The sequence below is a fragment of the Molossus molossus genome, unplaced genomic scaffold (genome assembly GCF_014108415.1).
Source record: "Molossus molossus isolate mMolMol1 unplaced genomic scaffold, mMolMol1.p scaffold_m16_p_33, whole genome shotgun sequence".
NCBI lineage: Eukaryota > Metazoa > Chordata > Mammalia > Chiroptera > Molossidae > Molossus > Molossus molossus.
The window spans coordinates 823795-836869 of NW_023425370.1; the positions used below are offsets into that span (position 1 = coordinate 823795).

At 58.4% G+C, this 13075-nt stretch overlaps 1 protein-coding gene across 1 annotated transcript; it reads left to right on the plus strand.

Moving 5' to 3' along the window:
• Nucleotides 1-7439: 7439 nt before the first annotated feature.
• GFUS (GDP-L-fucose synthase) lies at nt 7440-12385 on the plus strand. The gene is made up of 11 exons (XM_036281244.1): nt 7440-7521; nt 8303-8459; nt 8768-8882; nt 10006-10134; nt 10219-10292; nt 10504-10637; nt 10760-10824; nt 11188-11254; nt 11373-11452; nt 11645-11744; nt 12012-12385. The coding sequence occupies exons 2-11, from the start codon at nt 8314-8316 to the stop codon at nt 12065-12067; spliced, it is 966 nt and encodes a 321-aa protein (XP_036137137.1). The 5' UTR covers nt 7440-7521; nt 8303-8313; the 3' UTR covers nt 12068-12385.
• The last annotated feature ends 690 nt before the right edge of the window (nt 12386-13075 follow it).

The window sequence follows — 13075 nt, forward strand, 5'->3', positions numbered from 1 at the left end:
GGTTTGCGGACGAGACTCAGCAGCCAGGACCCCAGAGAGTGTGGGGCACGGCTACCATCTGCCCGTGAGAAGTCACGTTTCCTGCTGGACACACATTTCTGAACCTGTTTGGCAGCTTGAACCCAGGCTGAGAAAGGCCAACAGACCCCCTGCCCACTGGCTGCAACGCTCCGTGGTGAAAAGGCCTGACCCCGCACACCACTGACTGAAGACAGGAGCAGAGCACAGAATTTCCCCACTTGTCTGGCAACACAGCTTCCTGCAGCAGCGGCCACTTGGGGTGGCTCTGTGATGCAGCACATACGAACGACCCCTGGCTGGTGGCAGTCATCAAGATGTTCTTCTGAGTTAAAGGTCCACTAACCTGGTTTTAAAGAAATCTGTCACTGGTTTGTAAGATTTACTTTTAATTAGCTATTTTTCAAGAAAGGTAAATTATGCTAGTTGAGAAAAACTTAAAAATCCCAGCAGTTCAACAGATGAGTACTGTTAGCAGTTTATACATTCACCCAGGCCTCTCCTTAAACAGTCATACACTTGTACACACAATTCGCAGAAATAAAGACGGGACCACACTATACCCATCCATCTGCGACGCCTCCCCATGTATAGCCTGGCATTCTTCGCGGTCGTCCTGTACACGTACCAGGTGCTTTGGACGGCGTCACGTCACAGCCACTCACTGAGTCCTTACAGCAGAGCTGCCGCTGGAGGCAGCGTTTGTCCCCGTGCCCCTGGTGTCCCGAGGAGGGGTGTTTCCTGAGGTGCAAGCTGGCCGAGGGAAAGGTGTGGGAGCGCATCTAGGCACGAAGCACCTCCTCCTGCACAGGGCTCGGTCGGCTCTGCTCCTGCCAGCCCGGAGCCAGCCCATGCTGCCTGTGAGTGGGCAGGAGCGTCCAATTGGCACGCAGCCCGAGGAACCCAGGGCCGCTGCATCCTAGCCTCCGACCGGCAGGAAGGTAACATTTCACTCTTCACCTGCCTCACCGGCTCAGAACTGGGGGTACGGAGGGGTACTATTTATCAGGGCCTCTTGAACCTGAACCAGGTACAGTGCTTAACAAGGGACCTGCATTGTCTCCAACACTCCTCCAACCTGATGAGGCAGGTATAACTTGTCCAGGTCTGTCTGCCTCCAGTGCCCATTCCCCATTGTGAAAGGTTTGTTTCCCTTCCCAAGTGTGATCTCTTTTATAGGATGTTTTGCTTAGATCAGCTGAAATGAGTATTACAAAAGGAAGCTTACATTTTAAGCTTTGTTATTTTTCTTAAAAGACAGGGAGATAGAATGTTGGTTTTTATTTTGGAAGTCAGTGATATCTTCTGGTTTAAAATTAACATTCCTGCTCTGGCCGGTTTGGCTCAACACTTAAGACTGTTGGCCCATGGACCAAAGGGTTGTGGGTTTGATTTCTGGTCAAGAGCACGTACCTGGGTTGCAGGTTCGATCCCCAGCCCCGGTTGGGGTCATGTGGGAAGCAACCAATCGATGTGTGTCTCTTTCACATCAATGTTTCTCTCTCCCCCTCCCTCCCTTCCACTCTATCTAAAAATCAATGGAAAATATCCTCCGGTGAGGATTAATAAGAACAAAAAGTTACTGTATTATTACCTGAAAACAGCTTGCATCTGCTTACAGGGATACAGTTTTAAATATATGTATGCACCTCTTCATTGTTTTCACATTAGAGAGTTTTCAAAATCAAATATATCTTTTTTTTCTGTTTTGGTATGTGCCCCTAGCGGGAACCAAACCCGGGACTCTCTGGTCCGCAGGCTGATGCTCCCACTGCTGAGCCAAACCGGCCAGGGCTCAACTATATCTTGCTTTGAGTAAACATTCACCTAAAAACCGCAATCTTTCAGCTTCTGCTTAGCTCCTTTTCCTTCTCTCAAGTAAAAAAAATAAACTGATACTCTTTCATTTAAAGAAACCTGAATGAAATGAACCAGAGAAGGTAAAAATACACCAGACCTACTTCCACAAGACACTGGGCTAACCACAGCCCACCTTCTGTTATAACATACAGAATTTGCAGGATACAATATAACAGAAATTGTCTAAATGAACAGTTGATGTTGGGAGAGGGACAATCCTTGGTGCTGGGAATGAGGCAGAAGCTGAACCCGGGAGTGGGAACCTATGAGCAGCCCTGAGTGGCTCTAGGGTGGCCAGGGGGGAGGCACTAGAAACTGTTCTCACATCCGCACTGGTAAAGGGGCATTATGGCCTTGGGCGCCCAGGTCAGTCAAAATCATTGCCTGTCACTTGTGGCCTAAAGAAAGGAAGCAGGAAGGTTTGCTTCAATCGTTAGAATAACCAGAAAAGAACAGGGGACCCCAAGCGAGACATGGACCAGACTTCCCTGAGACCCTGTGCCTGCTACTGCCATCAACCTGTGCTCCTGCACTGCATGATGAAAGGAACTGAGCACCTGGTGTTCTTCCCTTGTTTTCTACTGTTGTCTTCACAACCATCCATGAAGTTCAGGGAGGTGACTTGCTTAAGGCCACACCGACTTCAAGTGCCATCTCATCTCCTCCTCCCCAGTCCACCCCATGGCCATTTGGTTTCTGCCCCCGGGGCTCTGGCCCAAGGACACCAACAATCTTCTTTCCTGACAAGTCCAGTGTCCTTTCACCTGTCATGCTCCATGACCCGAGGCAGCACTACACATGTCCTTGAATTGCTGCAGAGGCACTGCCCTGTCATGGGCCAGCTCCTTCCCTGCCCACCCCTTCCACCTCTGGCTCATGAATGTTGTCAGGTTTTTCTCAGCTCTGCCCCCTCTCCCTGTCATTTCCAAGACCTTTCCAGAGAGTCAGGAATCAATCACCATCACTCCAGGAGAGGCTGGAGCCACATGTGCAGGCTTGTGAAAACACAGAGCAACCTCTCCCCCAATTTCCCCCTGTGTCTCCCATTATAGGGATACTGTGGTTACTGCCAGTACTGAGATACTGTTACAATGTTATTGCTGTAATAGGAACAACAGTCGCATCTCTGTGGACAGGAGCAAGTTACGCCTGAAAACGGTTAGACTGGCATGTCTCGGATCCTTCCGTCATTCACTGGGGCTGGACCTCAGGGGAAAGGAGAGCCGCGGTGTGATTATGGGCATGAGCTCAGCAGACAAACTGCCTCCAGCTAACCTCCTAGAGAAATAAATCTTGGGCCCTGGGGACCCCACGACCATGAAGTAGCCAGTGTGTGATGTGCCTGACATCAGAGATGACCACTGGGACTGATGAAGACATCTAGGGAAAAGGAACCTTCAGGGAGGAGCCAGGGCAGCGCAGCCAAACCACCCCTCCCCACCTGGCAATTCTCCAGGCCCCGGGGAGAGGGAATGCCGTCCATCGCATCTTCCCTTCCGCCCTGGCAGGGCAGGGGCGGCTCTGCAGCTCCTCCGGCACAAAGAGGCTCAAGGCCCTGGCCACTCTCCCAGCATCGTCTGGAGGGACCCCTCGGGCTCCAGGGGAGGAGGCCGGCTCGGAGCGACAGCGGGGCTACCCGCGCCTGTCCCCACGCCAGGCCACCGCAGAGGGTAGGCGGCTAGCGAAGTGCGACAGACACGAGAGGCTCCACGCTGCTGGGTGGTCCTGGACCGGGAAGGAGCTGAGGGTGGAACCGGGCCTCTGCCCACCTGACGCTCCTTAGGAAGAGAAGCTGCGGGCCACGGGCCGGACTGGCAGCCCCGCGGGTCGGCCGTGACGGCTGCCGGGAGAGCGGCTCACCCAGGCCCAGGCTCCGGGACACCGCACGGGGAAGGCCGCGCTCAGCCCGTCCGCCCGCCCACCCGGAGGGCCCTGCCGCCCCTGCCCGCGGCCCCGAACGCGCCACTCACCCGGCGCCCAGCGGCGAGAAGACGGCGCGCGCCCCGCACAGAACCCCGGCCGCCCGCCCCGCAGGCCCACCGACAAAGCCCGCACGGCCTCCCTCACACTGCGGCCGGAAACCGGCCCCACGCCCCGCCCTGGGAACTTCCGGCTCCGCTCTAGGCGCGCCGCGGCCGGAGGGCCTCTCGGTGGTCTGCACTTCCGGCCCGGAGCCGGACGGGGGAGGAGGGGGGAGCGACCCGCACCCGCTACTCGGGACTGAGCGCACCTTCCGCCTCCGCGCCCCGGCGCTCTGGAGCGTGGCCTGTCCCCCAGTGTAAACGAGGGGCTTAGTTTCCGGTGAGCTGTCAGTGCGACACTGCAACCCGCCGCAGCTCAGTCGTCCTCTCGGAGGCCCCCTCCTTTCTCAGTATTTGGTGGCATGCATGACCTCTAGGACCTACACATGTACGTGCTCACTAGCAATACGAATTATTTCATAGTGCAAAATGTACCAGCATTGTGAACACTACAGTGATTCGCGAGGACCGCTGAAGCCACGAACTGCTGCATAGAGATGTAATACAACAGTCCCTGTGTTTAGACGGCTGATTGCTGGTGGCTTTTAAGCCTCACCTCCCCTTTCCCTGGGTCACTCCTCTGGGCAAGCTGATAAGAAAGCCTGGATGTTCCCTGCAGGTGGGAACCCTCATCCCGGCCCCAACATTCAAATCCCCAAATCAGTCTGCTTTCTGTGCTCGCTCAAGCCATTTTCGGAGGCCTGCTCTGCTGCCTTCAGAAAAGCCTCCTTATGTCTCCTTATGTAAGTAGGAAATCTTCTTAAACACTCTTGGGGTGTGTGTGTGTGTGTGTGTGTGTGTGTGGCGTCACAAGGCCACATCAGAAACACACTTTGGTCCGGCCGGTGTGGCTCAGTGGCTGAGCGTCGACCCCTGCACCAAGAGGTCACCAGTTCCATTCCCGGTCAGGACACATGTCCAGGTTGTGGGCCGGATCCCCAAAGGGGGGCATGCAGGAGGCGGCCAGTTAATGTTCTCTCTCATTGATGTTTCCATCTCTCTCTCCCTGTCATTTCCTCTCTAAAATCAATAAAGGAAAAATAAATAAATTAATTAATTAAAAAGAAAAACATTTTGGGTGCGGGGGGGTCTACCCTGTTCTTGCAGGATGATCGCAACAAAAAGAAGCAAGAAAAGGGACCGTCCTCACTACTATGAACTGCTTCCTTTTGCAAGATCAACTGCACGCGAAGGAGAAGAATTCGATGACTTATTCGTCTGTCTGTCCTATTTGCTAAGCAGCACGTCGGACTCTCAACTTCTGGAAGCAGTATGTTTCCGAGTCAAATAACCACAAATGTTCCTGTCATCTGGACCAGTCCCCCCTCTCTCTCTTTCTGTTTAAGGCACAGCGCCAAGCCCAGATCCTGGGGGACAGGTCCCGTGAGTGTGGAATTTGAGGTCCTCTGCAGTGCAGACACAGGGCAGCACTACCCAAGTGGTGCAGGGGATGTGGACTGTCCTAGGAACAGGAGCGTTCGGGACAGGATTCCTAAGCCTGCCTACAAGTCTCCATGAGAACCTGTTACATTGAAGTTTATTTCCAATTCTACCCAGACCACAGAACTAGAACATTCACGCCCCAAATCCATAGTCTGCGTTTTAAGCAAGTGAGCTACGGTAGGTAGGTAATAGAAGAAGGCGGGACCTCAGCGCATGCAAGGGAGGAAGGGAGGGCCTAGAGACGGTATGGGGCGTGGCCTGAGCGCCCGCGAGGCGGGGTCGAGGTCCGGGGCGGGGCCTGAGCGCGTGCACGAGAAAGAGGCGGGGCCTGTAGAGCAGTCCGAGCTGAGGACAGGGATAGGAGCGGGACCTGTGTGGATCAAGAGGACGGAGGAACCCGTAGGGGACCCGACCACCGCGCGTGGGCTGGGTCGACTGGGCCTGAACTTAGTGGGCGCTCCCATGTCCCCATGTCTTTGGGGACGAGGTTCCCGGACCAAGGTGGGCCCACCTTGTGCGTCTGCTGGACCCGGTCAGTAGCCGGGTCGGCCCGTGGACTCCACACCCGCCTCGGTCCCTGTCCCGCAGTCCTGGCCCGCGCTGCAGCCGCCACCAGCGGCCAGTCCCGGACGGCGCCCCTCGGCTTCTCCAGCCAGGTCAGCGCTGGGCGGACCCAGCTCCCCGTCTTGATTAAGTGCTGAGAAGCCGCACGCGTGCGGGGAGTGCGGCCGCGCCTTTACGCGCCTTTTCATGCTGCAGCTGCACTGCCACCAATGGGTCCACAGCGGCGAGAAGCCCTTCTGGTACGAGCGGCGCGGGAAGACCTTTGATTACAGTACGCTCCTCGTCCAGCACCAGCGGATCCACACCCGGGAGAGGCCGTTCTGGTGCGAGAGATGCGGGAAGAGTTTCATCTGGAAGTCAAGCTTTAGAAACCACCAGAAATCCCACTTGGGCAGCGATGCAGCTACCCACGTCCAAAGCGCGGTAGCTTTGGAAGAAAAGGCTGGAGGGGAGAGGGCTTGGAACTGGCTCCTGGCCTCTATCAAAATGAAGAGGTCCCCAGGAGGACAGCCGAGGGTCCCAGGGCAGCGCCACAGCAAGGCTAGCCAAGGGTAATTGTGGTCATCATCTGGTTCTGCCGTTTTCTTTTCGGGTTTGTTGCAGTGGGATGTGATTCATGCATCCTGGGCCCCTTAACCCTGATGCTGTAGTCACTGAAGGCCTCACCTCTCTGCTTCACTTCCGTGCATGCTTTTTGCTTGACAGGCAATATGAAACACGAAGAGCATGCATTTTATTTAAATTGCTTTTTCAGCCAGTCGCTTCACAGAGAATAAGTTTGCATAGTACAAAAGTTTTCTATGCAAGACTATTAAAATCTATTCAACTATGAGAACAGATATATGAAGTAAGCCAATGGTCGTGAAACACGTACGATGGATATGAAAGTTAGTTGGTCAGCGCTGCCCAAGCATCAGGAGCCAGGAAGACTGTGCCTCTGTGTGCCGAGACCACCCACTGAAATCTCGGCGTTTCTGGAGAGATGATACCACCACTTAAAGGCTAAGTGTCTCCATGGGGGTCGGCCTGCCTTTGGCCAGGGGGCCGCGGGAGGCCGCAGTGTAGGAGAGCCGAGAGAGGCTCCAGCTCTGCCTGCGGCTTCTCCATCCTGGAAATCCGCGGCGGGCAACCACCGGGACTGCGCCGCACCCGGGGCCTGCTAGAGCAGAGCGCGCACACACGGAGACCCACGTCCCACCCAGTCAGCAGAGCGCCCGCTGGGCGGTAACTGCCGCTCCTTCTAACTCAGGCTACGGAGCTTCAGCGACGTGCAGCCTCTCCTGTCGCATCCCCCCACCCTCGCCAGCAGAGTGACGCCCCACGCCTCAGCTGGGTTAAGGCGATGGTGGCCCGGGCACCCTGAAGCCACGGCGCCAGGATCAGCGCCCCCAGGACCCGCCCCCTGGATGCAGAGCCCGCGAGAACTACATTTCCCAGGCGGCTGCGCGGTGCGGGATTCCTCTTCGCGGCGTGCACCTCGCGAGGACTCCAAGTCCCAGAACACCGCGGCAGGGCCCCCGGGCTCCGCCCCCTCCACCTGGCCCTGGCGCGCGGCTGGAGACAGCCGGCGCCGGAAGTAGCGCTTCGGCAGCGGGGCAGGTGGGGTGGGGTACAGGTGAGACTCCTTGGAACACCGAGGGAACCCCGGAGGGTGCGGCGTCGCGAGCTGGGGTCTGGGCCCTGGGCGCTCCGTGACAGCCAGAGAGCCCTGGAGGGTGCAGGGACCCCGAGAGCGTGGGGCGGCACCGGAGGGCGCGGGCGGGGATACCGAGCGTGGGACTGGGGGCCTAGCTGCCCGATGCTGTGGATGTGGGAGTGGACCCGTGGGTGCAGCAGGGATTCCAGGCATGAGGGAGCCCTGGGAGTGTGGGAGGGGACCCGTGGGCTTGGAGGTGGCCCTGGGCTTAAGGAGGGATCCGCGGGCGTGGTAGGGGGCTGGTCGCGGTGGGGTCTCCCCTACAGACCTGCTGCTGAACTGCCTGTGCGGTCGGGAGCAGCGGATGTCTGGGCAGGGCTCCTCCTGTCTGGGCTTAACGGGCCTTCCAATAGGGCTCAAGTCGATTTCCAGTCCCCAAGATAGAGTACTTGAGGGTGGTGGCGCCCGGAGGCATGGGGACAAGTGGAACTTGGGAAAGGCTCTCTTGTCTGGGTGGTAGCCCTGAGGCCCCTGTGCAGCTCTGGGCAGAGGGCTGAGAGGAGGGATGACTCAGGCCAGCTGGGTCTCTGGTCCCCAGGAGCCATCTCCCTTCCCTGAGGGCATCATCCTGGCCAGCCCTTGAACAGTAGTGGGGCTCAGAGCTAAAGGCAGTGACCCTAAGTGTGGGGCACCTTAGGGGCCTAGGATTCTGTTGGGTGGAAACACCATGGCCTCAGCCTCACAAACTTTGGCCCTACAGGTGCAGCTGACATGGGTGAGCCCCAGGGGTCTGTGCGGATCCTAGTGACAGGGGGCTCTGGGCTGGTGGGCAGAGCCATCCAGAAGGTGGTAGCAGATGGGGCCAGACTGCCCAGAGAGGACTGGGTGTTCGTCTCCTCCAAGGACGCGGATCTCACGTGAGTGGGCCCTCTCCTAGAGCACCCCCACATGCCCTGTCTAGACAGAGATCTGGGCCAGGCCTGTCTCTGAGTCTGGTGGCCTCATGTCTGCGTCCTTGCTAGGTTTGGCCTGGGCGTGCACAACTCTGCTCCTAGGCAAACATCCTCCCACACCCTCATCGCAGCCAGAGCCGGAACTGGCCACTTTCCCTCTTGGCAGCCCATCCCGCCATCAGCCCTGCCCAGCTCCTGTCCCCAGTATCCCAACCTCAGGGTGCTAGTCCCCTTAGGCCTTAAGGAACCCCTTACGGTCAGGCTATCCCCAGGGATGCTGCACAGACCCGAGCCCTGTTTGAAAAGGTCCGGCCCACACACGTCATCCATCTTGCTGCAATGGTAGGGGGCCTGTTCCGGAATATCAAGTACAATTTGGACTTCTGGGTAAGTGAGGGGCCCCAGTGAGCACGGGGAGCCAGGAGCAGGGTGAGCTCCTTCCTAGCTGGCTTACCACGTTAATGTTCTAGCCCCAGGAAGTCCCTGATTGATGTTTAGGGCTTGGCACAGCCTGGTGGGAGCCCCAGTGACCCACACTTGATCTGTGTGTAAGCAGAGGAGTATGCAGGTGGATCTGGGGGCATTTAGCCTAATAGAAAAAGCCATGGAGCTGACTAGCAGGTTGGGGACTGGAGAAGTCACCATTCACTGCATGACTTGGGCTGGTTCCTGCCCCTTGAGCTTGCAGGCTCTCCTGCTCCCAGGACTTCTCTGAGGTAGCTGCACTGAGCCAGGCCCACTGGGTGTGGAGCTGTGAGCTGGGCTCTGGGTTTGTGGCACGTGTTCTGGGGGGATGGGGGCATGGTGTAAAGGGCAGGAGGGGAATGGGGCACTTCCAGGCTGTGCCCAGGTGTTGGCCTCACCATCTCTGGGCAGTTGGCCTTGGTGTGGTTCAGCCCTGCACCGGCATTAGGATGGCAGAGGTTCACACTAGATTCTGCCCAGGGGCCCCTGTTGGCCAAGGCCCTCCTTGTCTCCGTCACAGCCTTCCCAGCAGGCCTAGCCAACACCTCTCTCTTCTCCCCAGACCAGTCCAAATGCACTGGCCATCTCACGTTCAGTTTCCAGAAGGGCACGTGGGGCCCTGGAAGGGCTGGGGCTGGCCAAAGATTTCCCTGCTCCTGGGCAGTAGAGCAGGGTGAGCTCCTCTGGGGTGGGTGACTGGCGGGGCCCCTTCTGCCCCATGGCCAGATTGGGCCCTCCAAGCTCCTTTCTGCCTCTGTACTACTTGCCCTGCCCTCAGCAGCCCCTGTAGCTGGGGCCCAGCCCTGAGCTGAGGGCTGTGGTCCTCTCCTCCAGGACCTGGGAAGGCTGGCCAGCCCCTCCTACAGTCCTGGGACTGGGACTGCCAGCTCAGGATGTCAAAGGCCGGAGGGGCAGGACAGTTAGGACAGGCTCAGGTAGGGGCCCATGTGGGAGGGCCAGGGTGTGTCCCTACTTCTGTCCCTGGAGGAGCAGGTAGGGGTTCGGGTCCTGCCTAGAGAGACCTGAACCTGTCACCACCCCCCAGAGGAAAAATGTGCACATCAATGACAACGTCCTGCACTCGGCCTTCGAGGTGGGAGCACACAAGGTGGTCTCCTGTTTGTCTACCTGCATCTTCCCTGACAAGACCACCTATCCTATTGATGAGACCATGGTGAGAGGACCCACTGCGTCTGGGGGTGGGGTGGGGCTGGGCCTGGGTAGGGCCGGGAAGCATCAGTCTCCTCTGCTCCCCCAGATCCACAATGGGCCACCACACAGCAGCAATTTTGGCTACTCCTATGCCAAGAGGATGATCGACGTGCAGAACAGGTCCTCCTGGCACCTGCCCAGCTGAGGCCAGCCAGGACTATATAGGGGAAGAGGGCCGAGGAGGGGTGGGGCCTAGTGGGTAACCCTGTAGGGCTCCCAGGCCTTATCTCCCTCCTTTGCTAGCCTCTGGTTTTTCCATCGATGAGAGGCCAGGTTGGGTGGGGTGAGTGGTCCCAGAGCAAGGGCCAGAGGAGATGCTGTGCCTCTGCAGGGCCTACTTCCAGCAGCACGGCTGCACCTTCACCGCTGTCATCCCCACCAATGTTTTTGGACCCCACGACAATTTCAACATCGAGGACGGCCATGTGTTGCCTGGCCTGATTCACAAGGTGCACCTGGCCAAGAGTGAGTGCCCATCACCCAGCACAACGGCCAGATCACCTTCCTAATGGGGTCCCTGGAGCTCAACTGGGAGGTGCGAGGTGGTTGGCACAGCGTCTGATGCTCACCCCTCCCTGAATTTGCAGGCAGCGGCTCAGCCCTGGTGGTGTGGGGCACAGGGAAGCCTCGGAGGCAGTTCATTTACTCACTGGTTTGTGCTGGAGGGTGCATAGTTGTCCCCAGAACATCTCCCCAGACCTGCCATGCTAGCTGTGGGGAGGCATGGGGGAGCCTGGGGAGAAGGGGGGGTCTGGGCTGACACCCTGGAGGAGCAGCCACTGGCCCTTGCTGAGTCCCTGTAGGTACCCTGCCCCGTGGTATTTGCAGGGTGCAGCTCTGTGGTCGGTGGGAGAAAGGACTTGGTCCACTAGGGCTGCGCTGGCCAAGGACTGCCCAAAGGGAGGGATTCCAGTCTCTGGGCTATGCCACCACTGGACAAGGGTGCTTGGGAGAGGTGACCTGTGGCTCCATTTAGCCTTAACTTGTGGCCTTTGACCCTGCCTGTCTGACTTAGGACCTGGCCCGGCTCTTTATCTGGGTTCTGCGGGAATACAATGAAGTGGAGCCCATCATCCTGTCAGGTGGGCACCTTCCAGCCCCACCCCCACTGCAGCAGCAGGAACATCCTTCGGGGGTTGGGTGGCAGTGGGGCCCAGCAGAGGAGGCTTGACATGGCCTTCGGCCTCTCGCTTTCCACAGTGGGCGAGGAGGATGAGGTTTCTATCCAGGAGGCTGCTGAGGCCGTGGTGGAGGCCATGGACTTCCACGGGGAGGTCACTGTATCCTTTGGTGCTGGTGAGGCACTGTGGACAACTCTGCTCAAGACTGCGGGTCTCATGTGCAGATGGTGCTCACCTTGGGAGCTCGAGGGCAGGTCTGCTGTTCTCCCAGAGGCACCCCAGGGAAAGGCAGAGGAGGTTCATGGGGCGGGGGCGCTGCATCTTCTGCTATGGCCTTGACCAGGCGCCCAGTTTGATACAACCAAGTCAGATGGACAGTTTAAGAAGACAGCCAGCAATGGCAAGCTGCGGGCCTACCTGCCGGAGTTCCAGTTCACGCCCTTCAAGCAGGGTGAGCGCCCTGCCCCTCCCACAGCCCTCCCACCCCCACCCCTCAAGACCTCTTGACCTCTCCTTCTTGGCTTTGGGCGACCCTAGGCCTCAGCTTCCTACTGTTAGCTGGGGATGGACACCTTACAGGTTTGGTCTCCAAACCCTCATCAGGCATCAGGAAACAGGAGTAACTACTCTGCTGCTGAGGCCTCCCGCCCTCCCCACCTCCATGGAGGTCAGTGCAGCCCTGGCCTTCATCTGCCACCCCCTCACCTGCTCTCTGCAGCTGTGAAGGAGACCTGTGCCTGGTTCACCGACAACTACGAGCAGGCCCGGAAGTGAAGCACAGTGGTGGGCCAGGTGCCAGCTTCCCTCCAGACCCCTGCGGCTGCTCGGCTGGCAGAGCTCAGTGGCAACCACCCTCACCCTCAGACCCTACCAGGAGTCAAAGGCGCTGCCCAGCAACTTGGGCCCACATTCCAACCCTCCACCAGGGTGGCTCCAGGCAGCTGTCCAGTGGGGCCACCGTTCATGCCGTCCTCAGGGAAACCAAGGCCTGGCTAGGCCCGGCACCTTGTACTCAGTACCAGTGCCCAGGTCCTGAGAAGGTCCACTTCTGAGCTTGCTCTCCCATTCCTGGGAGCCAATAAAGTGCATTTCACAGGCCTGGTCCTGGCAGCTCTGTTCAGCCATCCCTCACACCAGGCACCACCTCCCCTAGCCTGGCAAGCCCCAGGACCTGCCCTCTACCTGCTGACTGTTCAGCCCCTGAAAGATGCTTGGCCACGGTGGCCAACTGTCCCTGGGGTGGCAGAGGTGGAGACATGGAGAGGCAGGTGTGTGGGCAGGAAGCAGACAGGCTACAGGGGTGAGACAGGGTGGACTGTTGGCCAGTGGGGATGCAGGGTTGGGTATTCCCTGCTGGAGCCCTGGCCACTAGCAGGCCTGGTGACCTGAGCTCCCAAGGACTTTCCCCCTCGGCCCCAGGACTTTGAGGGAAGACGATGGATCTGGATTTGGACAGGCTGAGGGGAGGATGGTGATTGGGAGGCTCGGCTTTTCCTGGGATTACAGGAGAGAGCTGAGCCAGGCCTGGCCCCTCATCTCCCTACCCTCCTCAGGTGGGCGCTTGGGTGATCGGGCCCAGCCTGCCCTTCTCCCATGAACAGTAACAGGTGTCACCCAGGGGGCCCTACTGGGCCTGGTGAGCAGGGAGGTAAGTTACAGGCCTCCCGTTCTCAGTAGGGGCAGGGCAAAATCCAAACAGGTGGAACGACAGGTTCTCCTGACCAGCCAGTCAGCACTGGGATGTGGACCCTGGAGTACCCAGCTCCAAAGCCCTTTGCTGTA

What these genes read in the sequence shown, in the direction of transcription:
- GFUS (XM_036281244.1), top strand. Translation starts at nt 8,314, where the DNA reads ATGGGTGAGCCCCAGGGGTCTGTGCGGATCCTAGTGACAGGGGGCTCT. An exon ending in CAAGGTGCACCTGGCCAAGA is followed by an intron (nt 10,638 to 10,759) that starts GTGAGTGCCCAT and finishes CTGAATTTGCAG; the next exon opens with GCAGCGGCTCAGCCCTGGTG. An exon ending in ACTTCCACGGGGAGGTCACT is followed by an intron (nt 11,453 to 11,644) that starts GTATCCTTTGGT and finishes CCAGGCGCCCAG; the next exon opens with TTTGATACAACCAAGTCAGA.